At 42.5% G+C, this 13,899-nt stretch overlaps 1 protein-coding gene across 4 annotated transcripts in view; it reads left to right on the top strand.

Annotated features, from left to right (window-relative positions):
- The window catches only part of VPS39 (VPS39 subunit of HOPS complex), a 43,328-nt gene that overhangs the window by 5,270 nt on the left and 24,159 nt on the right, over positions 1-13,899 (top strand). The window contains exons 2-9 of one of the 4 annotated variants that reach the window (XM_028506059.2): positions 917-982; positions 5,673-5,705; positions 6,201-6,265; positions 6,578-6,620; positions 8,009-8,103; positions 9,006-9,104; positions 9,770-9,862; positions 11,817-12,000. In XM_028506059.2, coding sequence (XP_028361860.1) covers positions 917-982; positions 5,673-5,705; positions 6,201-6,265; positions 6,578-6,620; positions 8,009-8,103; positions 9,006-9,104; positions 9,770-9,862; positions 11,817-12,000 — 678 coding nt within the window. The remainder of the gene's footprint in view (positions 1-916; positions 983-5,672; positions 5,706-6,200; positions 6,266-6,577; positions 6,621-8,008; positions 8,104-9,005; positions 9,105-9,769; positions 9,863-11,816; positions 12,001-13,899) is intronic. The other 3 variants (XM_028506061.2, XM_036032047.1, XM_028506062.2) reach the window with 3 other exon arrangements.

Genomic DNA, 13,899 nt, shown 5'->3' with positions numbered 1-13,899 from the left:
AGCCCATTAGTATTCATCCCCCTTTTCCCCCCAGCCTACCAGCCCTAGCCAACCACTAATCTTTCTGTCTCTATAGATTTGCCCATTCGGGACATTTTGTGTAACTGGAATCATACATTATGCAGCTTTTTGTGTTTGGCTTCTTGCATTTAGCATAATGTCAGGATTCGTCCCTTCAAAACTTCAGTTTTTTAATAGCTGGCTAATATCCCATCGTACGGATATGCCACATTTTGTTTATCCATCAGTTGATGGACATTTGGGTTTCCACTTTTTGGCTGTCACAGATGATGCTTCTGTGAATGTTTGCGTACAAGCTTTTGTGCAGACATAAGTATATACACAGGGGTGGAATTGTTAGGCCAGGTAGTAACCCTGTGTTTAATCTTGAGGAACTGCCGGGCTGTTTCCCAAAGTGACTGTACTACTTTATATTCCTGCCGACTGTGTATGAGGGTTCCAGTTTATTCCCATCTTCATCAACACTTGCTATTATCCTTTAGACCATCTTTTGAGATAATGAATTCCATAAACTTAATACACTATTTTCCCAAAAGTTAAATCATTGACTTTCTGAGGTTGCCTTTTAGTTGTTATTCCTGAGATTAGATACCTAGTCTCATGTTTGCACTATCCGTTTTACAATTTTACATACTTCCATGATATTTTTTTGGTCAGTTTAATTTTGAAACAATGAAGCCAGGGACTTTTTAATTCTCTAATATGTTTAGTCTAGTAATTGTTGAATAAATGCATTGTTGATTAGTTGATTCCCAAATATTTCTTGACTATAAATATTCTTTAGCTTTGCAGAACACCTGCTATGAAAAAGAACTCACTTTCTTGACCTTGAGGTTCTGATTGAAACCCCGAGATAAAGAAAGCCGGTGTTCCTCACAGCTCTCTTCTTTTCCAGAGGAATGGCTTCTTGTTGGAACCAAACAAGGACACCTTCTTCTCTATAGGATTCGGAAGGACGTTGGTAAGTGGTGACTTTCCAAAACTGAGAAAGAAATGGCTTATTATCCATGCCCCAAAAAGGTTTTGATAGTCGGCTAGTATGCAGGTGTGAGATCAGTGACTTCTGGACCAGGAAGGAGTGACTGGGGGTCACGAGCAGCCCAGTGGGGAAGTGGGAAGGAGCATGTGAGAATCTCCAGGGTTTTGTTTTTCTTCCAGAGGATACGCCCATATGCCCATGAGGATGGGGTGGGGGGTGGCAGTTGTGGGGTACTGGATGTTCCTCCCCTCCTCATTTTTTGGAAACTCGCTGCCAGAAATAAGAAATGTTACTTATGGGAATAATATTTTTCTGCAAATAACGTGGTAGTAGAAAAAATTAGGAATCATTGATTTAAAAGACCTTACAAACTTAAGGGGTGTGGACCAGGAGGAAAAGACTGGGGTTTGAGTCCGGCTTCACTTCTCTCTGACCACTTGACGGAGCTGGTCCTTTCTAATCTCATTGTTCTCTCTCGTGAGCTATCTGTTTTCCTTACAAATTTGTTGGGGTCAGATGCAATAAAATGTTTGAAAGGACTTTAAAAACTAAAGTTCTAATCAATTGTGACTTTGTCAGTAAAAACATAGAATAGCAACTAAAAAGTATGTGAAACTCTATTTAAGTACCCTCTAACACAAAAAAACACCTCATTCTCTTTTCCTAATTTTATTTCTGTGCTTTCTTTGTGGAAAATTGATATGTTTGGATATGATGCCCTAGAGCTTCAAGTCTGTGAAAATCTGCTGTTAATGCCATAGTAGGTTGAACCATGTAAAATTGTCATTATTTGACCATATTAGAAAAAAATGTTCATAGCTTTCACCCTAATAAATAACTTTCTATAGTGAATAGCTTAAGGAAAAGTGGAAGCAGAGCCCTCTCCTTAGAACCTGGAGCAAAGAATGGTAACATTGGGAGGAAAGAATACCTTACCTGTGTAGGGAAGGAGAAAAATTATTTTTCCCTCTACTCATTTTAGGTTCATTGGCTAGGGATGTGTAAGTTAGACCGACGAAAGACAGATTAACAAGAGAAAAATGAGTAGGGGTTTATAACTTGAGCACTCAGGAATGATTAGAACTTGGGCCTCTGCATCCTCCTAATGAGCAAACTATAGATGTTTGGAGAAGTGACCAAAGGAAAAAGCCTTGTGTTTTTAGAGTGGCAAATCGTGGGAAGGCAAACATATGGGGGAGCTAATTGGAGACAAGTTTGTTATGCAGATTCCTCTGCTGCCATCTCTGGGCTGATAGGGGTCATCTAGTAACTGCAGGGAAGGAGAAAAATTCTGTCCTTCCTGTTAGAGAGGAGAGGACAGGCAGTTTCATACATTTATATCCTGCTTTTAGGCAAATAGGAGAGCAGAGAGAACTTTTCTTATATCTGCTTCTTCTTCAATTGCCTTCAGCTCAAAATAATTCTTAAGCCAAAGTGCAACAGGAAAAGGGAGACATCTGGCCAAGGTCTGTGGTAAGGTAACAAGAGAAACCAGAAGTTCAAAACAGAGCATTTATTTCATTTCTAAGTGTTTCTGAGTCTTTCCTTTAAATCGGGAATCAGCAAACTTGTTCCAAAAAGGACCAGCTAATAAATATTTTAGGCTTTGCGGGCCGTACGATCTCTGTTGGGATCACTCAGCTCCGCTGTTGCAGCCGAAGGGCAGCCAGACAATGTGAATGAAGGGGTGTGGCTGCGTGCCAATGAAACCTCAGTTACAGAAACATGTCGAGGCCTGGATTGGACCCACGGGCAGCACTTCGCTGTCCCTTGCTTTCAATTTCTGTTCTAAGAGCCAGGATATTTGCATCCTATGACATCCACCCAGTCTGCAGTCTAAAAATTAGCTTGCCCTGGATTTATTCAGCATTCAGCAGCTGTGTTTGACTATATACTTAGGGCTCAGATACTGTGCAGGACACAGATATAAGGTCCTGATATTCTTTTGATATTCCCTGATTAATAATCAGTTCTTTGTGCCATCAAATACTAAATAAATACTGTGATAAAGCAACTTGTTTGTGTACCATTTCTTTATAAGTGGTGAGAAATTGAAAATTAGACTGTAAAAGCAAATTGTTCAACCTAGTGTAGACTCACACTGATAGTGTTAGTGTTAATCTGACTGGGAACCCTGGTGGTGCCTGTTCCTTGGCCTGTGATCAGTCTACCACGTCACCTTTAACAAGTCAGTTAATCTTCCTGGGCCTCAGTTTCCCCATAGGCAACTCAAATACCGATAGTAACCTGCCTTAGACTATTAGGAAATCAAACCCTGATTAGAAACTTTACTTCTTCCCATATCCTTAGAGAGCAGTTCAATTCTGGCCCAGCTCTGGTCTGTTTATGGTCCCGAAATAGACCTGGGCCTCCGTGAATCAGCCATAGAACTAACTCGGGTTCTAAGTTTGAGATATTCCAAACTAGGCAGGTTTGCAACTAGCCTGTCTTTCTGAGGAAAGCGAGTGGGTAATAAGATCTCATGGAAAGACCAGGGTTAAGGGCACCCGGTCCTCATCTGACCTGAGCCATCTCCTGTGAGCTCGGAAAAGTCTCTCAGCCTCGCCCTGCTCCTGTCTGAAAGCAAAGGGGTTAGATTAGTTCACAGACGGTCTTTACGACTTTAGGTTGACCTTTCAGAGGATCCGCAAGGTAAAACCTAAGTTTATAGCAACACTAAAACATTACTTTTTTCTCACAATTATTGACATTTGCACCAAGGGTATAAAAGTAATGGCCGCTGAAACCGCTGGCCCCTCAGCACAAGGTCAAGATGATGGTCAGCAAATGCGTTAGCACCAGACTGTGCTGGCAGTTGTGTTCTCCAGCATGCACCACAGGTGGTTTTGGTTTTGTTAAAGCCAATTCACTTAAGAATGTTCTTTGTGAGGCAGTAAAAATTATTAATTTTATTATACCTTGACCTATGAGAACACATCTTTTTAATAATCTCTGATGTAATGGGAAGTTCACATAAAGCTCTTCTGCCAGGTGCCAAGCCATGGGGCACAGTACCTGCTCGGTTTGGAAAAGTGCTTGTGTGTCTGAGTTCTGAGCCGAACTGGCCACTCTTTTTTTCATGGAGCATTGTTCCTGCTTACAAGAACGACAGACAGGTAGACTGTGGTTTCTCAGACCACTTGGGTATTTGGTAGATATTGCTCATCAAAGATGAGCAAAGGGAGCCTGTCACTACAAAGAAGACAACTGGCAGTTTTTATTGCTAATGAAAAAGTCAGGGCTTTCGAGAGAAAATTAGAATTGTGGAAAACTCATATCCACCCCCATGAGCTTGACAGCTTCTTGATACTGAGGGTTTTTCTGATGGGACTGTGGAGGGGTGATGAGTGTGAGTTTGTTGCATATGCGTCTTGGAAAGAAGTGTGCCGGCACTGGGGGTCTGCATCGCTCAGGGAGCTACTGTTTTCCAGGGCACGACGTTTCTGAATCATGAGGGAAAGATCCATTCAAAGTGTAAGATAGACCAGTGGACTTTAGCAGAAAGGTTCATTAATAGGTTTCAGATTTCACATTGTAAGAAACTTCATTTGTCAAGTTTTGGTATAGTCTCGAAAAGATGATCTGCACTTTATCTGGAAAAGCTGTTAAACTATTCTTCCCTGTCCGACTCCATACCCGTGTGAGGACAGGCGTGTGTCCTGTGCTTCAGCCAAAACAGTGTGTCGAAACAGACTCAGTGCAGAAGCAAATGTGAGAGTCCAGCTGTCTTCTTTTAATCCAGACATGCAAAAATGTAAAACAGTGGATTTTTTTAACTTGGATAAACAGTTTTTTCCATTGAAACATGCTATTTATGCTAAATGTAATGGGTTTATTACTGTTATTTTTGAGTTGATAATATATGTTAAACAATTTTTAGTTTTAATTTCTAGTATGATAAGTATTGGTGGCTATAACCCACATAAAAGCTTTGGGGTTCTCAGTAATTTTTAAGATTGTGAAGGGTCCTAAGAACATTGAGAATCTTTGCCCTAGAACATTAAGCTTATAAAGAGAATCATTAGAAGTCATTTTTTTTTAAAAGAAGTAAGAATAAAGCCTTTTTCAAATAGAGAACTCTTTATCAAGCAGGAAGTGGCTGGATTATTTTTTTTCTTGTGAAATACAGTGGAGAAATACACAGCGTGTTTCTGAATCCCCCAAAACTTCAGGGCCCCTTTCTTTGTCTTCTCTGCTGAGTTCCATGTGGAGGAAGTATGAACAGCTTTGGTGGCATGGGCCCTGGGGGCTGCCTCAAAGACTCTCCACTGACTTTGAGTGGTCAGGAAACCACCTGGGTGTGGGGAGTGGCCGGGGTCAGCACTGTGAACAGTTTCTTCTCCTGCTGGGAGGTGTGGCCTCCTGCCCGGGGTTTCCAGGCAGCCCTAAGCATGCTTCTGGGCTGTCTTTTCACCTGGTTGCTGCCTAATTGCTTGACCCATCCGATGCCTCAGATGTAAAATTAGAATAGTAATACTACCTATTTCTTGGGGGGTAGCTGTGAGGTTACAGAAAACATTTTTAAACCCAATTAATGATAGCTCTGTTATTAACTATTTTCTGTTTTTACTTTCTGGTGACTTTTGAGGCTGAGCATTTTTGTCATCCCAGCAAGGCTGGCTGGCTTCATGCATTTTTATGGTATATAACTTCCCCCCCTTTTTTGCAACAGTGCCAGCAGACGTGGCAGCACCTGAAAGTGGCAGTAAGTGTAGATGCATTAAACCGCTTTAGCTCTGGGGAAGGTGTCGAGTGTGTTTGCTCTGTCCCAGGACCTCAGGTGGTGGCTGGGATTCAGTTGGGTCTGGATCTAAGGATGCTTTGGGCTGGATTTCATTGCTTGGGCTCTTACGTTTGATTGTTACTTTTTACACTCTTTTTTGTGAAATACTTTGCCAAGGTACTGTTTGGTAGGATAAGATCTTCAGACTCACAAGTACCTTGCAGCTTCAGTAAACTTCTGTTGTGTGATACTCTCTGCTAATGCCAAGTGCATGAAATCCTCTGTTCTAAACCTGGAGTTGAAAGCAACTTACTATATGCAATGGAGACAGCTGGCTCTCCTACATCTCCCGCTTCTAGTCCTTTAGGAATTTTTAAAGATTCATGTAGGAGAGCAGTATGGAGCGGCCTTTTTTTTTGTTGTGGTTATTTGTATTGTATCCCTGTGTTTGGAACTGTGAATGTTTCTCTTCCGTAGGCTGCAACAGGTTTGAAGTGACACTAGAGAAATCCAATAAGAACTTCTCCAAAAAGATTCAGCAGGTAGGCAGAGGTGGTGGTTGCTACATTTATATTTGACTTCTAAAAGACCCTGTCAAACCTAGAACTTGGGTAACATCATTTAACTCTGAGTCCTCTGCTCTGTCCTCCCAGTTTATGCAGGGATCTCTGTCCATCCATCATGTGCCTGAGATCCTTTCACAGGCAGAAGGTGTGATTGCTCATGAGTATAAGTCTGATCCCTGTCATTGGTATAGGCCCTTCGGTCTCTTTTTAGTACCGTGGTGACGTGAACGTCTGAGCTAAACCTTGCCGAGAATGTTTAACTGAGTCTAATGATTTGCTGTTTTTCAGATCCATGTGGTTTCCCAGTTTAAGATTCTAGTCAGCTTGTTAGGTAAGAAAAGGGGTTATGATTGTATTTCATGTGTGAAAAAATACAAGGTACAACCTAATTAATTCTCTCATGGTTAATTTGGTAGGCATTATTTAACCAGGAAACTGACATGTTCCAAACCAGTTATAACAGGGCACACGGGTCACTCAGGCGGCAACATCACCGATGAAATTGAACTCTGTTCTCCAGGGAGTGTCACTTCATTCACGCACTCATTCATTCATGCAGTAATCAAGCAAATATTCGTTGAGCCCCCCTCTAGGCACTGGCAATACCAAGTTGAATGAGACGGTTTTTATCCTGTGTTCTGATTGTGAAGACTGAAATGACAGAAAGTACCGTATTTTGCCATGTGTAATGCACTTTTTCTGCTCACATTTTTGAGGGAAAATTAAGGATGCACATTATACATAGGTATAATGAATACGTAATCCTGTGTATAGGAGTTCATGTATAATGCCCACTGAAAATGTGAGTGTGCATTATACATGGAAAAATACGGTAATCATGGACCGGTGCAGAAAGTTACAGTGGGAAGTGATAAAAAGTGCTGTGGGATATAGTAATGGGAGGGACAGCATTATCTAGTGGATGATCAGGATTTTGACAGAAAGAAAGAGGTAGGCAGAACATCATAGGCAGAGGGAACAGCTTCAGCAAAGGCCCTGGTCAGACTTGGGTTGTGTGGTGGAGAGTGACGAGAGACAGGTGAAACACAGATCAGGGCCAGGCCATTCAGGGCCTGTGTGAAAGCCAGTTTCGTGGAAGACAGCCAGTGAGGACTTTTCTTGACAAGCAGATGACTGGAAACTTGAGTACTGCACGCTCAGTACTGTCCAGCCCAGGGCCCAAATGGTAGAATCATTTTAAACTTAGGTTCTAGGTTGATAGAGGAACACTTAAAGTAACTAAATCTTAGGACAAAAGTTAGCTACAAGGCCCGAGTGAAATTAGTTTTCTTGCTTTACTAGAAAAGAAATCCTTGTGGTAGATTTGTACAAAATCCACAGGGGATTTCCTTTCTCTTATTAGAGCCTCCTAATGTAAGTAGCTTTGAAAACCACTTCTTGTACAAATATTACATCACAAATTTCCAGACTTGAGAAAGAGTATAAGAGTGCTTTTGAAGTGAAAGAGCTCTTTTATTCAAGCCAGCCCAAATTTAAAGGGACAGAATACCCAAGTTCAGAAGACTGGCCTCTGAAATGTTTTGCAGTATAATCTGGTGACAGACCAGAATAAACCATGTTAGTGAAACTAAAGGTACATCTTCAACTTTGCCATTTGGTTCTTGTGGTTGTTATAGTTATAATTATTTTTTGTCTTGAAGGTGGCTATACTAGAGAATTGTCATAATTTATTGTGATGTTTTACCTCCTTCTAAACAGAAAATAATATTTATGTCCATGACCTACTGACATTTCAACAAATCACTACGGTTTCAAAGGCGAAGGGAGCGTCTCTGTTCACGTGTGACCTCCAGGTAAGTGCGGGCAAGATGAAGTTTGACTTTGTGCTTTAATAAGGACAGTCTGACCTGTATCCTTTCTGCCATTAAATGGAAAGAATAACATTGATATCCAAACCCAGCAGGGACTTCAAATAGAGTATTTGATTTGGGTTGTATTAGAGCAGTTTCCCCCTGAGCATGTAATCTGAAGTTGAAACACTGCATTCCTGGTCTGTGCGTGCCCAATGTCTGCATGGCAGGAGGCAACTCACTCAGGATACAACACCTGTTGGGGACAATCCATGACTGGGAAGTCGAACCTGTGACCCTACCGTGAACATAACTATGAGACATTAGATTGACTCTTGTTCTAAGCATATCATCATGGTCTTTGTCTTTAGAGAGTTTTTGTTTTTCAGGAAAGACATTTCTCCATATTTTTGCCAGTTCATCACCACTACATTCTTCAAAATTTGCCTTACCTCCAGCTTTGAACACTTTTTAGCATTTATGGTCTGCATCGAAACTGCATTCTTTTACGTGTAGACCTTTTTTCCCCAAGTCTCCTTTAAAGGATCAAAAGTGGTCGTTGATGCATGCTGATCTCTGACCCAGCGTGTATTGCCAGCCATGAGTGAGAAACATTTAAGAAAAAAATGGAGGAAGCTGTTACGTATTGTAGGTGGTGAACCTCCACAAGGTGTGGGGGCCTTTGACCTGCAGCCCATGGGGAAGAAGTGCCCCACAGCCTGTTGTTTCTGAGTGCATCTTAGAGGATGGTGTTCTTCAGCTCAGCTTGTCTGGCAGCGGGACTTAGTATTTCAGGGGATTTCAGATTAGTACCATTTCAAGGTGGAAAATCTCTGATCTAGCTGTCATTCAGTCATACAGTCATTATGTGTGCATCCTCATTTGCTACGTGTGTGTCTTCCCAGCACTCGGAGACTGGCGAGGAGGTGTTACGGATGTGTGTAGCTGTGAAAAAGAAGCTGCAGCTCTATTTCTGGAAGGACAGGGAGTTTCATGAATTGCAGGTAAAGTCCGCTGTTCCCTGGACTTTCATGAATTGCAGGTCAAGCCCACTGTTACCTGGTCCATGGGTTCGGTGGGAGGTGCTGCTGTGGTTGACTCACAGCTTGAAAGGGTGGTGGTTTAGTTGTAGTGAAGGCCAGGAGCTCAGGCTTGCAGTTTTCGCCAGTTGGGCACTCTGCTGTGACTGCCTTGTGTGTACATGGGAGCGTGTTCATACCCACTTGGTCAAAGCCGAGTGGTCTTCAGAAGCGGCAGCAATACAATTGTTCAGTGTCTGTATAGATTGATTTATTTCAAAGTGGGTTTTCACCTTTTCCAAATACACGTTGTCCAGTACTTGGGTGACTTACAGTAAGTCCTCACTTAACATCAGTAGATTCTGCAACTTCAAGCAAAACAACATAGAACCAAATAGGCTAATTGATATAAACAAGAGTTAAATTCCTACACCATCTCGTCACATTATAACAAAACTATGTTGAAGGAAATGGTGTTGTTCAAGGTCTGACTATATTTTTATTATGGGTGGTTTCCTGGTCTTGTTCTTCTAGAATTGAATTCAGACGAGGATGAGGGTGATTCTGCAGAATAGGGGCAGAACAGCAGGAAGGTCATGGCTTTTTTCTTTTAACATTTTTCCAATTAAACTCTTGCTCTCTTTCTTTAGGGGGACTTTAGTGTACCAGATGTGCCCAAGTCCATGGCATGGTGTGAAAATTCTATCTGTGTGGGTTTCAAGAGAGACTACTACCTGATAAGGGTAAAAATGGTTTTTTTGCCAATATCATCAGTTGTCTTGGGGGAGATGACTGTGTGTTCCTGGAGTGTGAGTCGGGAGATGGCCTTGAGTAGGGTTTTCACATAACAGGTTTGTGTTCACATGTTTGCTCATTTTTCATGCTCTCAGCATCTTGCACAAGTAAGAAATCCGTGAATCTTAAGCCAGGCAGTCAACTCAGTTCTCTGCGCAATGAATCATCCAGACGCTGTATCTCATTATTGGAACAGATCGTTAGGGCCGCCTGCCTCTGTCCAAGAGCATTCTCGTGGACTGCTGTCTTCAGGCCTCATTGTAAACTAATTTTAGTATTCACTTACGTATGTTAAAGACTTTGAGATTTCTGCACCCCCTAAAAAATCTTTTAGTGTATTTGATTTAAAAATTATTTGCACTGTTTTTTTCTAAAGTCTAAAAGCCACATATGTTTATTATAGAAAATAAGAAAATATAGATAAGGAAAATGAAAGCGGTACAAATCCCACCCCCTCAAAAAATAATCACTGTCACCTCTTTGGTGAATGGGCTTCCACCCTATTTATAAAAATCCCATGTTATACATATATATGTATTATATATTATAACCTGCTTTTTCTTTTAACCTAAGCAGTAAATATCCACAACATTGGTCTTTTTTCTCCAAAATGCACACTATATGCGCACAACTATAGAAAAAGTTTGATATACCATTCATTTCATAGAATATTCCAAGTTTCTTTGCTTCATACCCCTCTCATAATCCAGACTTGGCATTCCAGAAGCCTTTCTTCCCTACTTCTCTGCCCCACACTGTGTTAGCCCTTTGTTGTTTATCTAGTTCATACATTTGTTCCCTATCTGTGTTGTTGGAATATCCTGATTTCACCAGCATCACAGCTGCAAACTCATAAAGGAGTCACTTGGCAGTTGACTGAGTAACATCAGGCGTAGTGGCGCTGAGAGAGCCCGCGAGGGCGGGCGACGGCCGGCGGGCGACCACCAGACATCGGAGCAGTCCCATGACCTGACAGCCTTGGGTGTTTCCCTCACCTTCCTGAGGGTCAAGTCATTTGGGGGTGGGAAATCTTGCAATGGGTCCAGGATATTCAAAAGTCATTCATTTATTTGCATACCATAGAATTCACTTTTTTCATAATACAGTTCTGAATTCTGACAAATTGCCTAGAGCTCTGTAACCACCACCACAATCAACAGCACAGATTCGTCACCCCCAGAATTCCCTCATGCTGCCCCTTTGAGGTCAACCCCTGCTTACCCACTCCAACCCTAATAATCTGTTCTTCGTCTCCTATAGTTTTGCTTTTGCCACAGTGTCATATAAGTAGAATCATATAGTAGGGAGCTTTTTGAGTCTGGCTTCTTTCACTTAGCATAATGCATGTGACATTCAAATGTGTTGTATATCAGTTAATTCTTTTTTATGGCTGAGCAGTAGTCTATGGTATGAAAGAACTACACTCTGTTTATTCATGCATCAGGTGATAGGCAGTTGTTTCCAGTTTTTAGCCATCTGATAAAGCTGCTATAAACGTTTGCCTGTAGGTTTTCTGTGTAATGAAATTAACTCTCCATTTCTTTTGGGCAAATGCCTAGTGATAAGATTGCTAGGTTGCATCTCAAGTGTATATGTACCTTTAAAAGAAACTAACAGAACAACTGTACCATTTTGCACTCTCACCAGCAGCGTGTGGGTCCCAGTTGCTCTGCATCCTGGCCAGCACTAGACATTGTCTCTGTGTTAGAGAAAAAGAGAGCTGGTTCTGCGTAGTGATGACAAAATGTTTCACAATAAATTCTATTTGTTATCTATTTCCTTATGCCACACAAGGACTGTTATTGGCTTCTGTAGGTTTTGAGTTTTATCTTGATTTTTCCAGACTATGTTCATGCCTCTGGCCAGAGAATGCTGGGCAACTCACTTTGTGTCTTCCTGTAGGTGGATGGAAAGGGGGCTATCAAAGAGCTCTTTCCAACAGGAAAACAGTTGGAGCCCTTGGTTGCACCCCTGGCAGACGGAAAAGTGGCCGTGGGCCAGGACGATCTCACCGTGGTGCTCAACGAGGAGGGGATCTGCACGCAGAAGTGTGCCCTGAACTGGACAGATATACCAGTGGCCATGGGTGAGACCAGCAGCGGCTGCTGTTGCCCCCTCCAGGCTGGGGTGGGAGCCACCTTCAAAGAAGGGAATCCCGTTCGTAGCTGTAGCAGACTGTGGTTTATGGCTGCAGTCACTCTTGGTTTCCCTTCTTATAAGTAGCTGGCTATTGTAGGGTTATGAAAAATAGGATTCTGTTTTTTGTAGGAAGCTGATTTTTTCTCTCCAAATGGGGAAAAATCTAAACAGAATTATGCATTTTAGAAGTACTGTAATTGTCTACCACTATTTTTACTTCTTAGTTCCTTTTTAATGTGTCCTCTGCCATATAGTGGAAATAAGGACTTCCTTATTTATCCCTGTAATGCATATAGCTCAGTATTAGAGGCATTTTATATGTGGTGATTATTGCCATTGTTTTTGTAGCTTAGAGGTGCAGACTGTGTTTATTCAGGTGTCTGTCTCCGCCCTCTGCACTAGGCGTTTCAGCCTTATACCTGCCTCAGGCTCCCAGTCCCTGTGAAGGCCTTGCTGTTGGAAGAATGAGTGTGTAGGTGATAGTCACTGCTGCGGAGTGGGGCATGTTGACTTTAAGGACTCTAAACCTGGAGATAAAAATTAACTTTTGGATAAAGAGAAAACGTGCTTAAGGCACTGCTTAAGATGTTAAATTGGATAAATTGAGATTCAGTAGTTCTGAAAGGGGGGATGTTCATTGCTCATTAGTCAGGAAGTAGCTTCATAACATCAGTAAGACTGGACTAGACCAGGCAGGGAGTTTAAGATCTGGCTTACAGAAGAATTACCTTTCACTCTAAGTAGACAGAATACTTGGAAAAATGAGGAGAAACCTAGAAGACATGCTGATTTGTGAGAGGGCATGACGGAGACTGCGCTGGCTAAACCAGGCGGTCTGAATTATGGAGCAATAAGGCTGGGGCCGGAGGCCCACGTGAAGGATGGAGAGGCCAGCAGATTCCCCGATGGTAGAATGTTTCATAAAAGCATCAAGTGCTAGGGGCAGTTATTCTGATGGTAGTTAGAGATTGGTAGACCAGAAGGAGGATCAATCAAAAGGACAGTATTTTACAAGACCCAAGATTGTGTGTGTTAATGAGTTTGAGGGGTTGAGAGCTTCACAAGAAGCTTCATGGTGTTCTAAGGGCCCTTGTTTTCCTTCCAGAATAACATCGGTAGATTAGATGAAGATGCGTGTAGTATACTCGAAGTATGTTTCTCGTTCCCCAGGGTGAGAGTTCCTGTGTTAAAGCCTTTGTCAGTGCCCAGTGTCTTCAGTGGTGTTTCTCAGAACTGTTTGTGTCCTTAACCTATTGAAGGAGAGGACACTCCTCCCAGGTAGGGTGGGAGAATCACCATCTGACAGGAGGAAGACAACTTCTTAGAATGGTGTCCACTTTAAACTTTATTTGTGTTTCTGCTCTCATCTTGACTGCTTCCGCCAGGCCCCAGCATTGTGGACCCCCGCTCACTGCCAGTGTCTGCACAGTTGCCTTCTCCTCTCTTCTCACCCAGCAGCGTGCTGCTGTGTGACAAGGCCCGGGTCAGGGACACTTCCTCTGTGGAGTCTTCTCCGAGCTGCAGGCAGGAGTAGTCACTTCCCTCTTGTTGCTTCAAGAGCCCTTTTAGGTTTCTGCCCGGCTCCCACACTGTCCCACTGCACTCACTAAGCCTTGTCTCTGCGAGTGTAGGAGCTCTGTGAGCTCTGGGTTCATGTCCTGACCCACTTTGGGTAGTGCTGAAGCTTGGCCTCTTGTGGACGCGACAAATCCCTGTCACTGTCAGCCAGGTGTCAGATGCCTGCTGCACTAGCCACTCGGCCAAGTTTTGAAGGTGCAACGAGACCCAGAGCATCTTTGTTTTTGAGAAACACCACTGAAGATTTGGGGACACTGAACAAATCAGA

The sequence above is a fragment of the Phyllostomus discolor genome, chromosome 1 (assembly GCF_004126475.2).
Source record: "Phyllostomus discolor isolate MPI-MPIP mPhyDis1 chromosome 1, mPhyDis1.pri.v3, whole genome shotgun sequence".
NCBI classification, from domain to species: domain Eukaryota; kingdom Metazoa; phylum Chordata; class Mammalia; order Chiroptera; family Phyllostomidae; genus Phyllostomus; species Phyllostomus discolor.
Note: the sequence above shows the minus strand (reverse complement) of the source record. Positions and strands in the feature narration are given on the sequence as shown.